The sequence below is a fragment of the Oryzias melastigma genome, linkage group LG24, assembly GCF_002922805.2.
Source record: "Oryzias melastigma strain HK-1 linkage group LG24, ASM292280v2, whole genome shotgun sequence".
Lineage (NCBI taxonomy): Eukaryota > Metazoa > Chordata > Actinopteri > Beloniformes > Adrianichthyidae > Oryzias > Oryzias melastigma.
The window spans coordinates 22,758,646-22,783,471 of record NC_050535.1 but is presented as its reverse complement, the minus strand read 5'-3'; the positions used below and the strand labels follow the sequence as shown (position 1 = coordinate 22,783,471).

General features: G+C 39.5%; 1 protein-coding gene across 2 annotated transcripts in view; it reads right to left on the bottom strand.

The window, feature by feature from the left end:
* Window positions 1-217: 217 nt before the first annotated feature.
* The window catches only part of LOC112137485 (serine/threonine-protein phosphatase 2A 56 kDa regulatory subunit gamma isoform), a 31,788-nt gene continuing 7,179 nt past the window's right edge, over window positions 218-24,826 (bottom strand). Inside the window, exons 1-14 of one of the 2 annotated variants that reach the window (XM_024259824.2) lie at window positions 18,134-18,912; window positions 12,738-12,937; window positions 9,238-9,348; window positions 9,069-9,161; window positions 8,865-8,995; window positions 8,738-8,797; window positions 8,552-8,660; window positions 8,415-8,468; window positions 5,946-6,116; window positions 5,728-5,855; window positions 5,557-5,658; window positions 3,248-3,320; window positions 3,051-3,167; window positions 218-1,599 (exon numbers count right to left, since the gene is read on the bottom strand). In XM_024259824.2, the coding sequence (XP_024115592.1) occupies window positions 1,465-1,599; window positions 3,051-3,167; window positions 3,248-3,320; window positions 5,557-5,658; window positions 5,728-5,855; window positions 5,946-6,116; window positions 8,415-8,468; window positions 8,552-8,660; window positions 8,738-8,797; window positions 8,865-8,995; window positions 9,069-9,161; window positions 9,238-9,348; window positions 12,738-12,937; window positions 18,134-18,227 (1,578 nt within the window). In that variant the 5' untranslated portion in view covers window positions 18,228-18,912 and the 3' untranslated portion in view covers window positions 218-1,464. Of the gene's footprint in view, window positions 1,600-3,050; window positions 3,168-3,247; window positions 3,321-5,556; window positions 5,659-5,727; window positions 5,856-5,945; window positions 6,117-8,414; window positions 8,469-8,551; window positions 8,661-8,737; window positions 8,798-8,864; window positions 8,996-9,068; window positions 9,162-9,237; window positions 9,349-12,737; window positions 12,938-18,133; window positions 18,913-24,826 lie in introns of those variants that run through there. The other variant, XM_024259823.2, reaches the window with a different exon arrangement.

Sequence of the window (24,826 nt, the reverse complement as noted above, 5' to 3'; positions counted from 1 at the left end):
TGGTTGAAGAAATATAAAATCGATTCATCAATAAACCGTCTCACTCCAACTAATGACTGAGTAATGACTGTTTATTTCTCTATAGAAGTTTACGGGATTTTAGCTTCTTGGAATCAGCAGGTACTTCCTGTTTGGAACCGGGGCTGGGGTGTCAGTCCAGTTCTCATATACAGCCATTGGTAAACATGTGGTGGTGTTTGTCAATGAAGGAATCCTGTTAGGATGAAAATATAAAACACTTTATTTGTGGTTTATAGGTAGATGTACAACACTGGAGGTTTGGATAAAAGTCCACATGAAAAGCTCATGAGTGCAGGAGGATGAAGAGAAAAAGATGGATTACAACAAAATAAAAAAACCTCCAGGTTCACTTTTCTTTTTCTAAATGTTTTGAACTTTGTGCCACAAACCAACTGTCTGCTCAAAACCTCTGTACAAAATATGAAATCTACCGTTTATTCAAAGATAAGACGGAAAAGTACATCATATGTACAATAGATGACGTCTTTTAGTATCAGACACTAAAGGACACTTGTAATATTACCTCTTCAAAAATAAAGACAAAAACAGAGTGTTAGCATCTTCAAAATGGGAGGTTTGATCAGCGATCTTCATGGAAACATGGAGGCTCACACGTTCAGCCCACAAACGGAGGACGACGAACACGCGCATCCGGACAGACGGAGCGCTTTTACCACGGGGTGAGACCAGCAAACTGCTTTACTTTTAATCTTTTCTTTGTTCAAGTTTTATCAGGAAGTGCTTCTTTTGCTTGAAGCGGCTTGGGAAAAACGCCGCGCCGCCTTCGGGATCTCCGCCTACTAAACTCCAGAGCCTGCCGCCGACTCTGACGAAAAGAAAAAAAAAGGTGGAAGTATGAAAACAGACCAGGCGACATCTTTGACGACAAAGGCACTGAGAAAGGAAAGGCTGATGTTGAAACCTCTTCCATGGAGCTCGTCTGTCTTTAAAGGGGCTGAGAGTGCCCGGCCTGCGCGGCTGCACCAAACCGTCACAAGTCGTGAAAGCAGTTGGCACCTTGTGGGTTTCTATGTGAAGGATGGGATGATTTTTAGGACTTTATCTCTTTTATTTTGAAAATCCAAAAATCAAAGCTTTTTACAAAATAGAATAAAACCTAATATGTGCTTTGATTGGAGGGGATGTTACTGTAAAAGCACCCGACGAGGCAAAAGGAGGGGCCACACGATTGGACAGCTCACTCACAACGGAGCACCTGAGAAGAATGACCAGAAGGGGGCAGCACAACCCCCCTCAGGAGAGTGAACATTGAGATCTTAGCTGAGGAAGAGGAGCGGGATGCGCTCATGCAGGAGCTTCCAGCACCGCAGACGTCTCTGCGGCCAGCAGGAGGCGGCAGAGGTCAGCGGGTGGCAGGAGGGCTCCCTGCTGGCCCTCTGCAGGGGCTTGTGGGGATTTTGGCGGTGCAGCCGAGACCCTATCTCAGTGTCCGTCGTGCGTGGTCAGCATCTCCTCGGCTCTGCGGTGCATCTCCAAGGCCGTGACGGTGGAGATGTCTTTAGGGAGCTCCGACTTCTTCCTCACCAGTGGGCGCTCTCGCCGCTGATCTCTTTGGATCTGCACACAGAAGGCTGGTCAGCATCGTCTCCACGGCAACAGCCACACAAATCTCCCACCAACTCTAAAGGTGCATTCATGAACGGGATTCATGCCACAAGTTCGCCGGTCAAAAAATGTCTTCCTCAGTTTGATGCTGCGGCTGCATGTGGGAGGAGCTACCAGCTAAAGCACTTGTGTCAAAGTGAAGGCCCGGGGGCCGAATCCGGCCCCCTGGGTAATTCTATCCGGCCCTCCAGATCATTTTATTTTATTATTATTAATGACCCGATGTTGTCTTGTGCTTATTTCTAATTTGCATCATTTTGACAAAGTATATTTTTATGGTGAGTAAAATATTAAAAGTTTAAGTGGAATTATTCTGGAATAATATTCCTGCTGAATATTTTTAATGTTCATAATTATGTTAAAAAGTTATGGTTTTAAAAATTGACATTCTGATAGCTTTTTGGACTATTTTAGCATTTACTAAGATTTTTTTAAGCTGTGTTGGAGTTTAGCTAATAATTCAGCTACATGCTAGCTGTTTTGGCTAATTTTTTTTTCATAATTATGTTAAAAAGTTAGGGTTTTAAAATTTAATTTTAGAGTGTTCAACAAATGTTTATCCCGTCACCTAAGGTGTGTTTTGGATTTTGGCCCCTTGTGTGATCGAGTTTGACACTCCTGGTTTAATGCATTTAGGATGATCACTATAAGGAACAGTGTCTGTGGATATCTCCCTTAGAATGTATGAAGACACAGATGATGTTGAGAAATAATTGTATTATTGTGAAGAAATCTATAAAACATCAGTAATCATGTCTCCATGTTTGGGTTTATATGATTATTATTAAATGATTTTCCGGGTACAGAAGTCTCTGTCTGTATGACAGCCGCATTCACAGTGTTTCTGTGTCTCTGTGGCTGAGCTTGACAGCTTACTGTCTCTTATTAACCCAAAGGGGAAAAAATAACATTAGGAGACCTTTTTCCTTTTTTTTAATGACTGGATGATGCCTGAGCCGGCAGCCTCCGCACCCTGCAGCATCTCTCTCTGTCTGCCAGCATATCGAGTGAGAGCGTGTGCTCTGAACACCTGCGGCTCCAACAGGTTAAGGAAATAGATGGAAGTTCAGGACAAAAACGCTCGCTTTAGACTAGTATTCTACCCTCTGATCGAGTCACTGAAAACGCCATGCTCCCAAAGCTGAGTTCCTGATTGTCTGAGGTGACCCGACGACCTGTCAAACTTCAGATACTTAAATGTCGTCTGCACCGCCCGATTCGCGCCTCATCACTCAAATCAAGCTGCTCCCAGACCTTCGCGCAGTGGTACATCAGATCGCCTCATGTTACGTCTGTTCCATTGACTTAACATTAAAAGTGGCCGTCTCCGCCGTGCGAGTCGAGTTCCGTGTGAATGCACCTTAAAAGTTCCCCCAATTCCAGGCTCCATAAAGGCCTCCCACCTGTGTGGCCTCCTCCTGTGCCGCCTTCTTTAGCGCGCCCACGTCGTCCAGCAGCAGCCCGTCCGCCTCCAGCTCCATGGGGCTGCCCGGACCAATCGGGTCGACGTAAACCAGGAACTGTGCAGAACGGAGAGCAGCAGCAGAGATCACCACATGCTCCGTAGCCCCGCCTCCCTCACAGTGCAGGTGATGCTCACCTGTGGGTTGGACTTAGCGAGGTTCTCAATCTTGATCCAGGCTTCTTCTCGCTCTTTCCATTTGGCCTTTTCTCTGAGGACAAAGAATAATCCGCGGAGTCAAGACAGAATCCGACACCTTCTTAATCGGAATCAGCCAAACGGATGGAAATCCTTTTAAGAAAGATCTTAAAACCTAAACTAAAACACAGCTTAAACTCTTTCAAAGATTACTTAAAGTCCTTTTATGATTATTTTTTTATTTTAAAAAACATTCCCTGTTGTGCCTTATTGATTATGAAGTTTTTAACCAAAATCCCACAACCTAAATGTTTTAAAAAGCCGTTTTTCATGAAGATCTGAAGTCTTTGTTTCCAAATTCTCCTCTGAGGGGGCGTGGCTTATGGAGCTCCATTGACTGACAATATGAAATTTAAAAGGAGAAATACTCGGAAATGCAAAAACAAAATGATTTCTTTACACATTTGTTCTCTTTCAGAAGAAAAAAGTCACACATACATGTTAAAAACTCAGAAACCAAGATTTTCATCTAAAAAAATAAAGTAATCAACCAAAAAAAGATGCAACTCGTGGTTTTCTGAGCGTCATTCTGAAAATAAAAAAAATCTAACAAAACAGAGATTTTCATACCACCTGATTTAAGCATAATGGGGCACAGAGTGTTTGGGACATTTAACAATACTAGTTTGTAGTAAATCCCAGAGGTGACCTGACCCGACCTCAGTCTGAGCGGATCACAAATCTTACATTTTTTTGTGCACAAGTGTTCCGATCTGAACACGAGTTTATCCATTTATAATGTCTAAAATGTCTATAAACTAAAGGAAAAATAAAGTTTGAAATAAAAAACAAAAACAAAACAGAGTATCTGATTAGGTGTAAACGTTGCACTTTAAATCTAAAAGGAGACGTTAAACCCACAGAGTAACAGAAGTAGAGTCTTAAACAGAAGAGACACAGAACAGGAAGGGGTGTAAAAATCCAAACAATGGAAAAACAGGGATGGAGGGAAGTGGCGAGGAAAAGGACGGGATCACCTTCAGAATGCATCACTGTCGAGCAGAGATCCGGTTAAACTTCTGGCTCTTTAGAAATGTGGAATAACTCAAAGTCGTCCCATCTAACGAATCAGCACGTCAACCCGTTACTGAACCACTACAGTGAATTATTTAAGGCACTCTTGTGTAGATTTGTTTAAATCTCTAAAATTTAATGAGTCTTTGAATAAGTTTCACTAAGTGGAATCTGAATCTACGATTCCAAAATTCAGTGTCTGGGAAATTTCCCAGAAGTCTGTGAGAATCCAGAGTGAATCTAGACCACAATGCATTGCGTTTAAATGATTTGTCATTCAAGAAAATGTATTTAAATGCATTTTTTTGAATAAATTATCCAAGTTTTAATCATCAGAACAAAAAGGGTTTATAAAAAGTCTTCATAAAATTGTTAACACTTTGGTATGATATTTGCCCTAAAAAAAAGTAATATTGTGATTGAATAACTGAATCCACGGCATTAAATAGTCTCTCACTGAATCATCTTTGAGGGGTTAGGAAGTCGTGAGAGAACTTGGACACAACTGATGATTTAGTAAAAACTTCTGCTCCATAACAAAAGTTATTGACACTTTCACTAACAAATCAAATACGCTGAAGTGATGTCATCCAATCAGAGTAACTGTTAGGGAGAGGCAGAATATGGAAGTTTCTGGATTTTTGAAACCTTTGAATTTACTTTCTGAATATTTTTTAACCCTCGATTCTTGATGGCCCAGAAATTCAAAAATCGATCAGGTTCTCATTAGCTGCAGTTACAAGTGGAACACGGTTTCAATCAGATCAAAGGTCAATTAATAAAATAAAACAGAGAAACCCAAGCCACCCCCCCCCATTAACACATAAGACATGACCCCACAAACAATGAATATTCATAGAAGTAAATTCTAACATAAATAAATAAAAATATATGGGAATAATATCAGCCTTTATTTTGTCTTTGTTTAAATGAATTATACATACTATTGCATTAAAATTCTGTTTTCTATTTTGTTCTATAATTTCTGATATTAATAATAATTTATGTAAAGATTAACCCGTAAAAACGTTTTTTAAATAAAACTTTTTTTGTGCTTTATTAAAAAGAAAACTAAATTATTAATGTCAAAACTTCTTAGTTTACACCTTGAATTAATTTTTCATTTATTTCCTTATCAAATCTAGTGTTCAGCAATTAAAATCATGTTAATAATACAATTTGAAGACTGTAATCGCTTCTGTTGGCACTAAAAAACGAACAGCTTGATGACTCACTTGCTCTTCTCTGCCCTGAACTGCTGCGTACAGTCATCGAACAGCTTCTGGTTCATCTCCATGAAGAGCTTCAGAGCGTTGTAGATCAAACCGTGGATGGTCCTGAACACACAGATGCTCGTGAACGTTCGCTCGTATTTACTGCGGCAGCACTTTCAGCCGTCGACTCACTTGTTCCAGTGGCTCTTGGAGTTGCGGTAAAGTGCTGGGAACATGATGGGCAGGATCTTGGCGGCGTTGTCGCTGATCAAACTCATGATGTACTCGTTGTTCCAGTAGTAGAGCGCTCGCTCGGCCACCTAGCGGAGGTTGGTGAAAGACGAGTAAGTCGGCAAAAACCAGCGAGCGTGACGAACACAACGGTGACGCAGAAACGGTCAGAGCAGAACCTGAAAATGCGGGCTGGACACACACTTGGCGAGCTGACGGAAGAGGGGCTCCATGACTTTGACGAACTCTGACGGCTCGATGACGTCCAGGATCTCCTCCAGTTCGTTGAGGAACATCACCTCTTTTGGACTGTGAGTCTTTGGCCAGTACTTTAGTAAAGCCATGACTGTCTGTCACACACAGAATTAGGACGGTCAGCACGGAGTATTTTCTACTTCCTAGAAGGAACAAAGTTCTTTACAGTCACACACACATTCACACAATGAAGTGCCAACCTTCCACCAGGGGTAACGTGACATTTTGAGACATGGGCGGGGCAAGGAGAGAATCTGATTTGGTGAAATTCATAAGTGTGTCTATTGTTCTGCTTAGAAGAAATACACAAAAAGTATGTTTTTGTTCTAAAATTTATAACATTTATATCATGTAACAATGGATTCAGTTTAGTACCTTTTTTTAAAAAATCAAACAACTGTAGCTGCGTTTCCTTTGGGTTAAACTAGATTTGCGAAAATAAATTGGCTTAATGGAGACAACAATATAAAAAAATTGGCATTTATTGAAAAAAAATACGTTTTCTAGCTTTAGAGGAGGAGGTGGTTTGGGGGCGTTTTAAAATGGACATATTTAGCACAACTGCAATGGAAACACTTTTTCTAATTAAATGTGCTTCTTGGTAGGAACTGGCTGCCTTAAGCGCTACACAGCAGGCGCCACAAGAGGTCCCACAAACTCATCGAAAGCTGATTGTGTCACATGGAACTGTTGGATCCACAGCTCCTCTGTAAAATCACCAACCAAGGGTTGTCAAAATCCCTTCATTCTTCTGCGTAAGAGCGGCTATGGAAGAGACGCCGACGTCTCCTTTGATAGATGATGATGAGCATTGGTGCCGTGACAGAAATTTGAATGGATCTTGTCGTGTTATCAAACAGAAAAAAAGTCCATCTGCTTCCTTGTTAGAACGTTTACGTTGATTTTGTGAATCACCTTAAAACAATACTTGCAATCATCCACCGGAGTGGTTTTGAATGACTTATATCATGAGTTGGTTTGTGTTTATTCGCATTGTTGTGATTTAATGGATATGGTGTGATTACGATTTTTTTTTTTGACACTTCTTGAATTTCGATTAAGTTTTGCACACATGTGTAATGGAAACAGACATCTATAGGCAATATGCAACAAATGCAACAAAACAGGAAGTGTTATAACTAGGGTTACGCACCGAACTTCGGTTCCAAGTAGGAACCGTTATGATTTACGAGGTTCTACTGAAACCTAAAGAAGCCGCTGAAAACGGTTCCTCATTTTGGTGCTTAGTTTCATTGAAGGTCTATTTCTCTTAGGACATGTCAATCACTTCAGTAAGTTCTTGCCAATCCTTCTGCGATAGTGGGCGGGCTTATATAAGACCGCTGACGAGGCGAGCATGCGCAGCACTCCAATGTCTGGCTGCATTTCACAGCAGATCACAGAAGTTTAACAGGTCGCTGCGTCACATCAACCAATCAGGAACTCAGCTTTGAGCACGTGACATTTTCAGTGACCTGATCAGCGGGTAAAATAGTAATCCAATACGAGCGTTTTTCTCCTACTCCCTGGCTGAAGCCAGCCTCCCAGACTTCAGCGGAGCACGCTGTTAAACACACGCCGTTTAACTGTAATGTTTTACTTATTTTCGTCGAGACAATAATAAAAAAGGTCCCCTATTTTCCCGCCTCTCAGGTTAATGCAGGAAAACCTTCAAACTTAGTCACAGAGACACAGAAACACAGTGGAAGCGGCTGTCTTCTTGACACACCCCCTGGTGAGATCTAAGCCCCCGTCACCTCTCAGCCACAGTGTCTAGCTCAAGATCATGTTTGACAGGAAATTATTGGAGATTTTTTTTTTCCAATTAGGATTTTTTTCCATTTTTAATTTAATAAAAATTTAGATTAGTGTTGCATATATATGCTAACCCACTAAAGCAGGGGTGGACCAACTGCAGCGCCTTAAACTATTTATTCTGGTTCACCAAACTGAATCAATAATGCGTCTCCCCATAAACTGTAAATATATTGACCGTTGTTATTTTTCAGAAATGTATTCTGCATTCATGTAGTGTGTGAAGATTTGTTTTTTTTAATGTTCATGTCTGTTTTCTGATCATTTTTCCTGAACTTTCCAACACAATGAAAAGAAGTTTTGAAATAAAATCTCCAAAATGTTCTTTGTAACTAAAATATATTAATTTCCAATCAAAATGAAAACATATTTTTGTCCAGATTCGATGTTTTTACTGTCTCTACTGAGGTTTATTACCCAAACACACCTCTTATAGTCCGGCCCTTCTGACTAATTATAGAACATTTTGCGGGCCAGGTGTCAAAACGTTTTCCCCTGCATGCACTAAAGCGAGAAAACGCTGTCACTCTGCTACATGGAAACTAAAGTGAAGAGTTTGATGTTAGCATTGGACTTACCGGCTCAGTGAGTGTGCTGTCCTTCTCCAAAAACTGCACCACACAGTAGGCCAACTGGGAAACACACAAACACACTCATGATTAACCCCACTACTCCCACACTGATGCAGCCGGGGGACGACAGTGACAGCAGCTACCTGGGGGTGATACACGCTCAAAGACTTGACTTTGTGCAAAGGCAGCAGGACCTTCAGGAGGAAGATTTTGTGCTCTTCTTTTAGTGGTAACGCAAACCCATTGATAATGCTGGAAGAAGATGAAGACAAAAGAGTTCAGGGTCGTTGAAGCTGGAAAACCTTCGAAGGCTCCATAGAAAATCCTACCTGCCAAGAATTTCCAGTAATTCTGCTATTCCGTTATGATGTTCAGTTTCATAAATGAATCTAAAAAGGAAAACACTTCATCAATTAAAGCAGACAAGAACTTGAATTGGAGTTTTAGTGCACTCACGTGTAAAATATGTTGTTTATCTGTTTCCTAATGTACGCTCGCAGACCCAGGAACTTCCCATAGATGCGATGAAGAGTAGTCTTCAGGAAATCTCTTTCTCTGGGGTCTTCACTGTCAAACAACTCTAGGAGCTGAAAAAGATTCCAGAGATTTAACTAAAGTCCTAACAGCACCCCTCACACCATCAGGCTTCACCACGCTCACCTGCATTACAAACTTCTGGTCGATGTATTTTTTGGCTACATTTGGTTGGAAGTCTGGAGACTCTAGAAAGCGCAGGAAGAATTCATACACCAGCTGTGGACAAAGACCCACATTTACACACCCATGTCTGGAAGACGTCTCTGATTTTGCACCTCAGGACTGTGTGTACCTGTAGGTGTGGCCACGCCGCCTCCAGTGTGGGCTCGTCCTCCTCCGGGTCGAACTCGGCGCCGGTGGGGTTAGATGATGGTGGCAGCGTCCGAAACATATTCACCGCAAACTGGAAACAGAGACCACAGATCTTACTAACCAATCAGTGAACCACAGAACGCACAAATGACTGTGTGCGTCCCTCCTACGAAATCCTCACAGTTCCTTCAGTTTTAAAAGTTTCACATAAGTCAGTCCCTCCAGGATTTCGGGATGTTGTGATCGCAACGATCAACACAAATTCAAGCAAAAACCTGCAACTTTACATTTCCATCGCAACTTTACCGTAACTTTGACCGATCTCCCGTGACAACAGTCCTGGGTGACGACGCAGCCTCAGGACTGTTTCCCTTCTGAGTCCTTCCTGGGAGCCGTGCTCTTTTTTGTTTAACTAATTCTCTTTAGCTCTCCGTCTTTTTCTTCTCTGCAAGCTGTGCGTGAACGGTCACTTGATCAGACAATATCCTGCTGTGATATTTATAGATAGAGATATATTTATTGTAGCTGATATTGGAGATGAGTCCAGAGTCAACTAAGAATTAGTCAATCCGTGTGTGAAATTGAGATTTTAAAACTGTGAATCAAATCATAGCTCGACTGATTCGTTATATCCCTACTACAGCATTTTGTCCTGATTCACTGATATATGAAAAGAAATACTAAAAAATGTAAGTTTAATCTTAATTTTCTTCAAATAAGTCTCCATCATCAGAAAAATGCCACAAGAACATGTTCATCACACTATTTTTAATCAACCACTTTCCTTATTCTCAAACTTAAGGTTGGAGAATAAACTGAAACCTGTGATCTCCGGTTCTGATTGATGGAACAAACTGACCCAACTTCAAAAGTGAGGCTGCTTTTTTATCCAGAACAATGTGATCAAGTGTTGCAGCACTTTAGACGAATCTGTTTTCACACTTCCTTTACAACTGTTTTTATTCTTTGTCCTGGAAGTATAAAATCTCACATCTTAAATCAGTGAATCAAGCTTGAGTTTAGTTTTTGTCTTGTGCGACTGGAGGGCGGCTCACAGTGACAGCGCTACAGGGGGTTGATTGCTTGACTCCTTTTGTAAATCAGTGTCCAGGCAGGGATAGCACGTACAATAGAGGATGGTGTTGACTCCTGTGGGATGCAAGATCCATCATGATTTGTTCACAGAGCAACCAGTTTTTTGCTTTTTATTCTCTTGGTTCAAAAGAGCCCAGAGAATCTGGCCACAGAGAAAAAATATGGCGCTCGAAAATAAATAGCCGCAAGTCGCTCCCGCTGCTGGAGCCGGTCGCAAAAAAACATCATAGTATCCGAAATCCTCAATTTTCTTTTGACATACCATAACTGCTTATGTGTGATCAGCTGATTCACAGAGAAAAAAAGTCATTTCACCAGCTTTCTCTGGGGGCAAACGGGTGTACTTATACAAATTTGAACACTTGTTAATATTGACTTGAAAGAAATAAAACAAAGCTCATCTTACACACCGAACTGCATTAGAGTTACAGTTTATTCACATTTAAAAGCTTAAAAGCTGATAGCTCTGAGAAGTTTTTAATATTTTATTTTTAGACTGGCTTCCTAAAGTTCAGGAAATTCCTGCTTACACAAAATGACTAAAGTTGCAAAATTTCTGCTTCCGGCTAGAGATTTTTTCTGGCGTCATCTTGCACGGCACCAGAGGCCCCTCCAAAGAGCCGCACTTTGGGGCCAAAAAGGTGTGTTGAGAGGACGCCCTCAAGCACCACTTGAGTTGGAGTTCCCGCCTCTTCCTAGTGTACAAAATAGGCTGTTGTTCCCCGATATCATTGGTGAAACAAATCAAATCCATGATGAGGATCAACCAGACAGAAAGTTGAGGCCAGAGAGATAAGGGCTGCTCAGCTCAGCTCCAAAAACCACGCCCCCTCAGAGGAGATTTTGGAAACAGAGGCTTCAGATCAACGTGAAAAAAGGCTTTAAGACATTTAGGTTGTTGGGTTTTGGTTAAAAACTTCATAATCATAATTAAAACACTACTGGGAACATTTTTCGAAAATAAAAAAATTGTCATAGGGGGACTTTAAACAATAGCATGTTTTAGCCCATTTTCATGTGATTTACATGATTACTCTAAACCAGGGGTCCCCACATTTTTTCTTGTGAGGGCCACATAACTGATGTGGGGCCGGGGTCGGTTTGAAGGCTAACAGAAAAAGTACCAATCAAAAACTAACTAAATGTAAAGGTTTATGGTTTTTCAGAAAGCCAAATTTTAACTAATTAATTGCTCTAATTGTAACAGAAATAATACTAAAACATTTTAAAAACTTGATATATAGCATTAGCTGTGACAGATTAATAGCTGAAGATGCTGAAATTGATAGCTAAAAACACTCAGGCTGATAGCTGTAAAAGCTGAAGTTGATAGCTAGCTAGAAAATTAGCGAAGTGACAAATTACCCTAAAAAAATGTAAAAAAAAAAAAAATCTAAATTAGCCAAAACAGCTAGCATGTAGCTGAAATACTAGCTAAATGCAGAATTAACCAAAAAAAATTCTAAATTAGCCAAAACAGTTAGCATGTAGCTGAAATACTAGCTAAATGCAGAATTAACCAAAAAAAGTTTCTAAATTAGCCAAAACAGCTAGCATGTAGCTGAAATACTAGCTAAATGCAGAATTAACCAAAAAAAAAATCTAAATTAGACAAAACAGTTAGCATGCAGCTGAAATATTTGCTTAACTTCAACATAGTCTAAAAACCCAGAAAAAAATAAATTAGCCGAAACAGCTAGCAGGCAGCTGAAATATTAGTAAAACTTCAAAATAGCCTAATAAATCTGAAAAAAGACAAAGGTAGTCAAAACAGCTAGCGTGTAGCTGAAATACTAGCTAAATGCAGAATTAGCTGAAAAAAACAAAAAAAAACTTCTAAATTAGCCAAAACAGCTAGTGTGTAGCTGAAATACTAGCTAAATGCAGAATTAGCTGAAAAAAACACAAAAAAATTCTAAATTAGCCAAAACAGCTAGCATGTAGCTGAAATACTAGCTAAATGCAGAATTAGCTGAAAAAAAATAAATAAATTCTAAATTAGCCAAAACAGCTAGCATGTAGCTGAAATATTAGCTAAACTTCAAAATAGCCTAACAAACTGAAAAATGTAAAATTTCGCCATAACAGCTAGCATGAAACTAAAATTTTAGCTAAACCCCAAATTAGCCTAACAACTGGAAAAGTGTCTACTTTAGCCAATTTAGCCAGATCCGGCCCGCGGGCCGTAGTTTGGGGACCCCTGCTCTAAACAGACAATTAGAAACAAATAAAAAAATAGGAATAGAATAAAAAAATAAAGCTGTCGTCTATCATTTTTTTTTAGCACTGCTCTATTTCCGAACCCGTCAGACTGGTATTGTAATAGCAAAGGGCCCCATCTGTAGATCCCAGTGTGTGGCCGCCAGAACGCGTCTGTGCACTGACCATATGAACCACCTCTGGGTAGATGGGCTCGGTGATGACGTTCCTGTTGTGGGTGATGTATTCCACCATCTCGCTCAGCGCCGCTCGCTTCACCTCCTTCCATTTCAGGTCGCTCAGAGGGTCGGAGATGAAGTCGAAGAGGACGCAGCACTGACGCAGCTTCTGGATGAAGAGCTTCTCCTCTTCTTCAGGGGGGACATCTAGGAAACACCGAAGAGAGCGTCAGTGATGAGAAATACACCAAGAAACTGCAAACTAAGGCCTTCAAAAACACGTTTTTCTTAATTAAAACTTTCCCTCCAGCAACACTACAGAAATGATTTTATTCCTCCAGCAAGGAGAAAGGATAAAACAGGCTTTTCCTTCATTACTGGCATCAGTCGTGTCTGGTAGATGGGAGGCTTTCATGTTGCCTTGATGCTCCCGAACCACAAAAAACACATGCAGATGCTAAATCATTCATTTACAACTTCAAAGAGTGAATGAGATGAACATTAATAATGCAAAGGCTTTAAATCAGCCCCACCTGCGCGTGCATCATCATCATCATCATCATCATCATCATCATCTTCCATTTCACTTCATGAATATTAAATGATTGTTTTTGCAGCCTGGATGCTCCTTCTGGCTTATTCATTTGCTTCATCACAACAATACATGACAAATTGCTGCTCCATACAACCCTGTTTAGTGAGCAAACAAACTCTGTGTTAAATATGCATGGGTTATTTCACAAAACAAAGTTCTAAATATTGGATTTTAATTTGAGTTTATAGCCAACAAGTGTTTGAAATGATACATGAGATCAACAAAAATATCCAAAAAGGAGAGTTTTAGTGTTGAGGATTAGAAGCAAAGACGTGAACATATCAAACAATAGCATTTAAAAAAAGAGAGAGAGAGCTATAATGTACAAAAAACACAGCTGTAAGTCAATTTTGAGGCTAAAAATTTGTATTTTTTTATTCTGAAAGGTGTCGTGTTTCCTGGAGAGTTCGTCTGTTCAGTGAAATATTAGGAAACATTTCTAAATCTGTGGTGTTGTTACTTTATTATACGAGCGTGCTGCTATAATTAGACTCTAACCTATTAACCAGTTAAAATTACCCCTTTAAACCAAGATTGCGTTGAGCTCTGTTGGCTCGTCAGAGTTCAAGCTCTTTAAAAAGAATCTTCTGGTTCATCATCATATCAAACTGTCAGTTCTTGCTGAGCAACAACTTCTTCAGAAAAATGAGTCAGAATAATTCAGAGAAATCTCCGTTGAGCAGAGACAGATCAGATCATCAGAGGAAAGTGCCGGCAGTTCCTCCGCCTCGAGATTAGAAGCGTTCCCGAGCAGAGCCGACATTCTGAACTTCAGCTGCATTCAGACAGAAACGAAGAATCAAAGCGGCTCCACCTGAGAGCGCAGGAATCTGCTTCACCTTTAAAAAACCACATCCGTGACGCACGGCTGTAACCTTCTGCAGCACATGTCAGAGGCGGTGATGTCTGACAGGTCTCCACCCTCAGGCTCTTCAAAAGCTTCCTGAAAACAGCTCGTCCGGTTTTGAAAAGAATTTCTCAGTAAAATAAATAGAAACCAAATCAATCCTCCCTTCACACAACAAGACAATCAGCCCATGAATTCATTTTCTTTAAAGCAATATTTTTATCATTTAAATTATTCGTTTTTAAAGTAATCATTTATTATTTTTGATGAACAATTTACAGAGAAAAGAGTCTTTGATAGTCACCAATTCTACAAGCTAAAGAGTTTGCTCAGTGACAATCTTACACTTTAACTGTGAGAAACGATGATAAAAACAACCCAGGAAACCATAGAAGATATCTTTAAAAGGATTTATTTGTATATAATGGAACAGAATAAGTATTCGATCGCTAACAGGTTGAAGCTGACAGCCTGAATCAGGAGTGTTCAGTCAGTCCGGACGTGGACTCACTAGAAAACAGGCAGGTTCAGCGCTTGAGGGCTAGAGTTTACCAGGAGTGATCCACGTGGCTTCTGGAGAAATTTAAACAGGTCTGAACACATGCCGACTCAAGGGGGAGGGGTGTCTCCGTATTCGTGGATTCGGCGTGTCTTTCGAATTTAGTCGAAAAAGAGGACAAAAGTTTCGGTTTGAGTCGGGAAAAGTGCTGGTCGGACTCTTCCTGTTGTAAAACCTTTCCACCAATCAATGGGTTACGTCGTGTGACGACAGAAGGCATGGATCAACAGAGGACCAGAAATGGTACCAGTCAGTCCTGCCAAACGGGTCTACTTTGTAGTGGAAACGCTCAAAAGTCCAGTCCGGTCTGGACCGCTCAGTGGAAACGAGGCACAAAAGGGCCAATCAGTTCTCTCATGATTCCGGTCCAAACCACGACTCTGATACCACTTTGTTGGCGTTGCAGCCTTCAGTAGTTCTTCCGTTAATTGGGCTTACTTGACAAACTAATTATCAAAGGCATCAGATTGATATCAGCGATCCAAAGAGCCTCAAGACACAAAACTGTTAATGAGTTTAACTAAAAATCTTGATCTTGAATATAATTTTTAGAATATTTGGAACATAGTGTACCAGCAAAATCAGTGACAAAAACTTCTTCAAAAGTATATTTGAAAAAATAATCTGTATTTATTCTTATTGTATTGAATCTAAAATTGAGTTAGAAGTTAGAATCAATGTATTTATTTGTATTTTGCCTGTTAATGTAACTAACTGGCACTGCTGTCTAGGGCTGGGAATCACTGGTACCTCACAATATGATGCGATACATGGCTCACAATATCAATGTTATCACGATATTGCAATAATTGGTACAAAATACTCTCTAATAACTCAAAATATATAGCAGAACACATATTTTGAACACAATCATAAATAATAAACAACTTGTGTCTTATTTTGTGCAAAAAATAATAGACACTTTAGTGCGACATTGCTAAACCAGTAACACAGTCTTTGACAAACACTGACACAAATTGAATTTGAATCATCTGTAAAATTCAGTTTTTACGATATAAGACATGCCACTACTTAGTGCAAAATTGTAGTAAACAACAGATCAAAAATTAAATAATTCAAGTAGCGCCCCCTATCTACCACCAAAGGTTGATGAATATAACGTTTTACAGCCTCTTCAAACGAATATAAAAGATCGATACTTGGTGAGAATCAATCGCAGGACTAAATATCGCGATATATCGCAATATCGATATTTTGGCACACCCCTACCAATGTCAGAGCTGTTGTTTGAACATGATGACTTTTGTAGCCCATGATGCACTGAACCTGTGAAACAGTCTGCTCTAATGGCTGGATAAACCACAGCTACAACATCAACTTTGCTGTGTGGTTATAAAAGTTCCATCATGCGTTCAGATCTTAGAAAATGTTCAGTTTTTGCAAGTTTTACTGAAGAAAAACAACAACTTTGCAGTAAAATTAGTCAAAACCGCTCATACAGTGTGATACTTCAGGAATGCGACAACTTCTCCTTGATACCAAAAGTGAAACCAAGAGCGCCTTAACAGCTCCGTTTAAAAGGCTGCTGAGCTCCTTTTACACAACAGCGCTCAAGTTTCTGGGCAGGCCTAAAATATTCAAAGACGCCGTGTAGCTGCAGACTTCATACGCAGACCGACCAGAGCATAACCTTTACCCTCCAAAGACTGTACGCAGGAAGCCGTTCATTAACACAGACGGCGTCATGCACCCTTGACTGTGTTTCTCAGTAACAGTCACCAGACCTAAAACTCAGGCCACACAGGAGCCATTCATCCATCAATCACAAAAGAAATGTGATCATTTTTGGCGAATCATTTTCAGAAGTGGATAAAAGATCAAGTCACAGCTCTGGAGGGGCAGGCCCCCCACAAAGGTGAAACATTAAAGTCTAACAAGGACACTGAAACCTGGTGGAAGACCCACATCTGTTGACCCATTCCCAACACTTGTAGTTGGAAACTCAATCTGTTCATTCTTCTAAAGTTAGTATTTATTTTGTGACTTCGGACGAAGGGTTCAAGTCGGGGGGCTGAATGATGGTTTAAACATTTAAACCAGTTAAACATTTTTGGGTTTCCCAAAGCAAAATGAATCCAATTTTTCCAGACAGAATTTTCTGTTTTTGCATGATTTTGTCTAGGGTGTGAATACAACATGGAAAAATGACAGAATAAAGGTAATGCTGCATAGGTACGGTTGTGCTGATTAAAATAATACCAAATAACAAAAGCAGGTAGTCTTTCAAACTGAAAATACAGAAAATTCAAATATAGAAAAAAGTTTTAGACCTGAAGTTCCAAAGGGTTCAAAATAAACATTCTAAATGTACAATTTTGTGTGTGATTTCATATTATGATCATTTGCAGATAATAAGTGGCTTTTTAAGGTTATTTAAGGTTTAAGTTGATTTATTCTGGAATATTCCTGCCTTTTATTATTTACAATTATGTTAAAAAGTTATGGTTTAAAAGTTTTAAAATTGGCATTCTGATAGCTTTTTGGACTATTTTGGCATTTACTAAGATTTTTTAGGCTATTTTGGAGTTTAACTATTTTTTCAGCTACATGGTAACTTTTTAAGCTAACCTAGGTTATTTGTTTTTAAGTTTTTGGCTAATTTGACATTTAACTAATATATTACCTGGCTATCAGCTTCAGCGTTTTCAGCTATCATTTTCAGCTTACAGCATTCTCATTAGCATTATCGCATGTAATGCTATATATCTAGTTCATAATTATCTTAAAAAGTTACAGTTTTAAAATTTTAGTTTCAGTGTGTTCAATAGATGTTTATCCTGTTCGGCCCGCGACCTAAAGTATGTTTTGGATTCTGGCCCCCTGTGCGATTGAGTTTGACACCCCTGCTTTAAAGCTAATGATGGTTCAGATGTGTGCTTTACATCCAGTCGACTAATCTGAAAAAATAACGGGTGATTAGTCAACTTTTAAAATAATCGTTTGTGGCAGCACTACTGTGAAGTTTGACGAACACACACACACACACACACACAATGGCAAAGTTGCGTCAATTCAGAAACGCTGACAGGTCGATCAGTGCGAGTCAGAATTAGCCGCTTGATGCTCAAAAGCATCGTCAAAGTTGCATGTTTATTTTCATCATGCAGCATGCAATGCACAAACGCGTGTCAAACCACAACACACACAGAGAGCCTGCAACACACTGACAACAATGAGACATCAGTTGTGCAGATGGGGGAGGGGGGCAGTAACCTGTTTTACTCTCTGACAAGACGGCGTCTCAGCAAACACAAACACACACTTCCTGTTCAGAGCTTGACGGAGATCTTCAAATGCTCTCGTCTCCTCAACACAAGGATTTTTAGTTAGCCGCTCCAGAAAACAAACACTGCCCCAACAGAGGACCCCCCCTCTTCTCACCTCTAAAATGCATGAGGGCCACAGGTTGGAAAGGCCCGTTGGAGCTGGGCGCGTCCGGCACCATCCCCCCAGCAGGACTAGCACATGCCAACATGAAGGAGCTGAGCCGGGAGATGGGGGAGAGGAGGCCGGCCCGGGCTACGGCGAGGAGGCAGCCTCCATTTTAGCACCGAGCAGAAAATGAAGCTCCCCTGCTGCTGGAGGGAAGCAGCTAGTCGGAGACGTCATCCCCCCACAGCAGCCGCCCTATTGGCTGGCTGAGGTCACATGGGCAGGCATCAACAAACATGAGGGAGAGGATTGGCTGGCGGATTGGGGAAGGTGAGGGAACAGTCACTGACTGGGACTAAACTAGATGCATGTGTGGAGACTTGTAAAGCCTAAGCACAAAGTTATTTGAGTCACACTAGGAAATACACAACCCTCAATGCTTGAAAAAACACTAAAAAGCTTTAAAAAAAAAAAACTATAATAATAGAATCAAAGTGGCTCAGCGTGTTAAAAAAATGCTATTTTAAAGGGTTACCAAACAGGGAAGTTTGAGGCAGATTTTTAAAAAAAAGCCAAAATGGGGGGGCGGGGCTTGCATCTATGATTGACAGGTTAGCTTTATGTAGCTGTAACACTAGAAGGCACTAGAAGCTGCAGTTCTTGCCCTCCTTACAGTGTAGTTTTTGGAGATAAGAGAAATGTAAATATACCACAACACCAACAATTTTATAAACTTTTAATTTAACCCATGTTTTGTAAAAATCGGTTAAAAAATGTGGGAGCTAGCCCTATTTTTTTGGTTTATGCCTGCATGTCTTACATTGAAACAGCCGCGTTCTGTTGACGCGACTCAATACATAGCAATGGTGCCCGTGCGCGTGCACGTCTCTGTCTGTAGCAGCGAATAGGCAAGGGCTAATCCAGTAACATAAATCAATGCTTTTGCAATGTTTAACAGCGGCACAGCTGAGGGTCTGAAGGGGACCCGTGTCCGAGAGCGGTAAAATGCTGCTAGCATCATAGCTAATGAAGGCTAACGTATAAAACAAACAATCCCCCCAAAAATGTTCGTTAAATCCATCATCAGGACGGAGTTTGTTGGATTCAACCTCTGTTCCCTATCTTCCAAGTCCACTAGAAAGTTGTGTAAGCCAGTAGACTTTTGACAACTGAAGGCAATACACCTGGCTACAAGCTATGCTAATGCTAACGACTGCCCGTTACAGAGTCACAGATGGGCGGGGCTTTTATACTGAAGCTGCAGAACATGATGACGTGAAACTTCTGGAACTTACACCAGTTGACCAATCACAAAATTCAACTGCAATACATCGTTTCAACCTGTAGGGGGCAGCACACAGGCGGTTTTGACTATTTTTTTCATAAATTAAAAAAGTTAATTTTAATTTTGTCAAAAATTTGGCAATAAAGAACTTTTGAAGCCCCATTTATAGAAGTCAACAGCCCCTAGAAGGTGATTTAGTGTTTGGTTACCCTTTAACTACACGCATGGAGAAATCCTCTTTCTGTGAGACACACGGCCTCCACCCAAACCCAGGTGTACAGCAACACAGGAAGGCAGGAAGTCTGCACAGGATGTGCAGCTGGCTGCAAAGTTTCTAACAGAAGCACGTCTGCAGAGATGCCTACAAAAACCGCTGCAAGAGCAGCAATCACGACTAAAAAAAGCTACACGAAGAGAAGACGGATGAAGACTGACAAGTATCTGCTTTAGCGGCGTATGAGGCTTTAACACAATTCAAAAGAAGAATATGGTGTAGTAATCAAAATCAGAAAATGGAATTCGTCTTTGTTTTCTCATCATCCTTTGACCTATTGTAAAAGTATTCCTTGTGGTTTTTAACTTACGATGATGATTTACACTAGTGAGACAGAGAGTCAGGGGGATCAGGGGCGGAGCTGCTGAGCTCAGTTTCAAAGGCCACACCCCCTCAGAGGAGATTCAGGAAACAAAGGCTTCAGATCAACATGAAAAAATGGCTTTTTTAAGACATTTAGATTGTAGGATTTTGGTGAAAAACTCAGACCAGGACCAGGACCGGCCTGATATAGACCGTTATCAACCAAGTGCCACGTCTCCGGTGTAGAATCCACTCTCATTCGCAATCTTTATGTAATTCTTCATCACAATGAGATATTTGTTTTCATTCTGAAATACTGGACTTTATAAAAATATAAAAAGTTATATACAATAAAAAGTTTATTAAATGTGTAGTAAGGAGCTTTACAGTCTTAAAACATTAAATGTTATTATTATAAACATAAATCTGACAACTTTAAAGATTTCACATATTGAGGGTTATTTAGTGTACTGTGTTCCCTTGTTCATTGCAGGAGTTTTGCTCTAGAATTAACCCACTATAGGTGAAATCTACAAACTAGTCATTATGTTTTACAAAAAAATATAGATGTTTTAAGATTGTAAAACCCCTCTGTACACATTTTTTTTCCTCACAGACTTGAACACTTTCATACTTTCCTCTTGTTTAATCTCAAGAAGAAAAGTAAGTCCAACATTATAGGATGAAAACAGAAATCACCATTGCAAGATGAACACATTCTCTAAAGGAGACACAGAGCAAAGGAGATTGGTTGATAAGGTCCACAGCCAATAAGAACACAGAACAAAATGCAGTGAAAAAAAGAAAATAAAAAATCCCCCAAAAATCCCTGAAACAGCGAGACTGGGAAAGGTGAACCGTGTTAAAGTAAGTGTGTTTTAAAAGTGTAATAAACATGGAGATGATGCAGTCAAATTGCAGATTCCTGTTCAGAATGTTATGTCTAAAATAAATCAATGTGTTTGTCAAATGTGGATACTCCTTGTTTACAATTAGTTGATAATTAGTGATGACATTTTACGGTGTAAGACCTTAAATGTTTGCCAGATTCTCAATAGTAATGGCATTTTCAATTAATTAATGTTCACAACTTCTGTCAGTGACAGATATTATTATGGAATCTCATCTTTACTGATAAGAGATTTGTGGTTCCCCGTATAAGGTAGAAACTAATCTCATTACTAGGCCTACCACGATTAGTCGACTAATCGACGACTAATCGACTATTGAAATAGTCAACAAATAATTTAATTGTCGATTAGTCGTTACTTTATATTATATGGAGTCAGAATGTAGGAAAGTTGAAAATTATAATGACATTTGGACTATTTTGGCATTCATTAAGCTTTTTAGGCTAATTTGGGGTTTAGCTAATATTTCAGCTACATGCTAGCTACTTGGGTTAATTAAGGACTTTTTCAGTTTTTTAGGCTATTTTGGAGTTTAGCTAATATTCTAGCTACATGCTAGCTGTTTTGGCTGTTTTCAGCTTTCAATTTTAGCATCTTTAGCTATCAGCACTAGCATCTTCAGCGGCCAAATTCAGCTTACAGCATTCACACTACCATTATCATAGGTAATACTATACATCTATTTTTTTGTTTATTGACCCGATTAGTTGACAAATGGGAAAAAATGGTGATTAGTTGATTAAAATAATTGTTTGTGGCAGCACTACTCATTACACATGTAAAGTAAAGTATAACCCTTTTTCATTCAAGTAAACAATGAAGCGTTTATTTGGGAAAATCTTCATTAAAGTCTTGCATTCATTTTATCAGCTGAGTAGATTTTTACTAATCAGTCTAATCATATTTATATAATTATTAGGCTTTAAAGTAATTTCCTATACTTCTTTCTGGCCAAAGATGCTTTTAGTTACTCTGTACAATAATTCCTCAATTTTACTAATAAACTTTTATTCAGCTAGAATTTTTTATAAACTGTCTAATCCAAAGTAAATGTATTTTAGATGGAAATGTGAACTTTTTTTTTCTTATTAAAATTAATCCTCTAAACCAAATTGATGTCAGATTTCTGCTTTTACACAATTCCCTAATGGTAAAAGCCATTCACATGAATGTAATGAAGGCTAAAAAAGCTTAAGTTACAAGTTTCAGTTCAAAAGTGACTCTGCAGCTTTGACTCGACTGTTTGCTTTTGAAATTTTGCAGAAACCTGCCGTTCAGACAGCTCAGTGACATGAAGCAAAAGCTGAGACGTTACACAACACGGCGTTAAGCAAATGCGTTTCACATGAAGCATTCTTGTCCAACAGGATTGTCTCTATTAGCGCATGTTGAGCAACCAATCAAGCAGACTTCCCAAAGACGCACGTTGAAAACATTCCAGACGGCGGCATTCACTGCTCTAAAACAGTCTGCATTCATCCAGGAGAGGCTGAAACAAATCCTGTCCCGTCAGCCTTCAAACTTCTTAAATCCATATTTATTCACTAATTAACACTTTTCATTAGACCTATGACTGCTTTATTTAAAAAACACAAATCTTTCAGCTCATAGTATTCCAAGTCTAGGAACTTTTTTGTCAACAAGTGGATAAAAGAGTTTAAATTATTGAAAGACATTAGATAATTAAAAAAGCAAAATGCTTCTTATAACGCTAGTTCCACTGAAATGGTAAAAACATTTTTTTGTGCCTTAAGACTATATTAAAATACACATTTAATCTAATAAATGTGTAATTTGAGCTCACATTTTAAAATAAAGCAAGTAAGGAGGTACTCTTAAAAATGTTTCCTACTCTTTACCAGCAGATGGCAACAAATGTCTTGAAACTCAGAGTGACAGCAGAGCAAATCCCTCAGAGCTGACACATCTAGGAGAACCTGCATCATTTCTTCAAGTAGAAAATTATATTTAACCTAAAAAAGTAATAGGGTGGAATTGGATGATAGGAAAGAGTGTTTCTTGGTCTTTGCAGTTGGTTTTAAAATCAAGGAGAGCCTCAAAGGAGAGCGGGACCAGCAGGAGCTTGTGTGGACAAGACAGCGTGAGATCATCAACGGGATCTCTGTGGGACTCTAGTTTGCAGATCGACGTCAGGCCAAAGAAACGAGAGCTCAAAGACGAGGTCTGGTTTCATGTTCTGAGAGTCAACACATCTGTATACCAGCAATGCCCACTATGGGAAAACCATCACAAAAAGACGAGACAAAACTCACCCAAAAATAACGAGCAGATCTGCTCTTTCCTGATGCTATTTTTTAGAGCAAAACACCATTAGAGCAAATCAAGAGAAAAAAACATGTAATTAAAAACTATTATAGTAAGTTCACATTGAACAAGATTTGCGAGATTTCCTTTGTTCTAGAAATCACCTGCTGATAGCTGAAGATGCTGAAATTGAAAGCTAAAAATGCTGAAGTTGATGCTGAAAAGGCTGAAGCTGATATCCAGCTAAAATATTAGCTAATTCCCAATTAGCCTAAAAAAGCTGAAGTTAGCCAAAATAGCTAGCATGCAGCTGAAATATTAGCTAAACTCCAAAATAGCCTCAAAAAGAAGAAAGCCCAAATTAGCCAAAAACTCATTATTTGCATGAATTCATCTCTCAGAAAATGTGTTTTACAGGCCTGCAAACTTAACCGCATATATATTTACAAGAGACAGAGTAAATTGCAATACATGTTTACCTTAAATCTTTACACACACGCTAAAACCATCTTAAGGCAGCTTGAAGTATTTAATAAATGACATTTAACTTTTTACACATTTGACCAATCAGATGGACTCTTTTATGTTAAATGCTCGTCTTCTTTAGACGAGGGTCAATTGGATTTAATTTGAGTCAAGTCATCTGCACCAGAGAAAGACGGAGCTGTCTGCCTGCCTTCCTTCCATGAGGCTGCAGTGAGACACGGCAACTATAGATTTAAAGATTTATCCGTGGATTACCACTAAATATAGATGTTGGGTTAAATCCAGCACAAAATCCATGACATGCATGTCCTTTGTTTCTGTGTTGTGTTATGTCATGCTCGGCTTAGTGTGAAAATGACAGTGACGTGGCCTGAGATAATCAGGAACATGTTGCAGAGGAAACGGTGAGTACTCTGCTCGTGCGTTAGACAGCTCTGCTATCCTATGTAAGAACGACTAGTGTTCATTTGGAGCAAGCTCACCTTTCTCTGGTTATTTCTATTAAAACTTTATTGACATTAGGGCTGCCACAAATGATTATTTTATTAGTCGACTAATCACAGATTATTTTTTCCGATTAGTCGACTAATTGGGTCATGCACAAACTGGATGTAAAGCACACATCTGAACCATCATTAGCTTTAAACTATAAACTGGATATGCAGCATTATATGCAACATGCTAGTGTGAATGCTGTAAGCTGAATTTGGCGGCTGAAGATGCTGAAATTGATAGCTGAAAACATTTAAGGTAATACCTGAAAATGCTGATGTTAGTAGCTAAAATTTTTAAACTTATAGCGAAAAATACTGAAGTTGATAGCTGAAAAACCTGAAGTTGGTAGCTGGAAACGCTGAAGTTGGTACCTGAAAACGCTGAAGTTGATAGCTGAAAACACTGAAGTTGGTAGCTGAAAACGCTGAAGTTGATAGCTGAAAACGCTGAAGTTGATAGCTGAAAACACTAAAGCTGATAGCTGAAAACACTGAAGTTGGTAGCTGAAAACGCTGAAGTTGGTAGCTGAAAACGCTGAAGTTGGTAGCTGAAAACGCTGAAGTTGATAGCTGAAAACACTAAAGCTGATAACTGAAAACACTGAAGTTGGTAGCTGAAAACGCTGAAGTTGGTAGCTGAAAACGCTGAAGTTGATAGCTGAAAACACTAAAGCTGATAGCTGA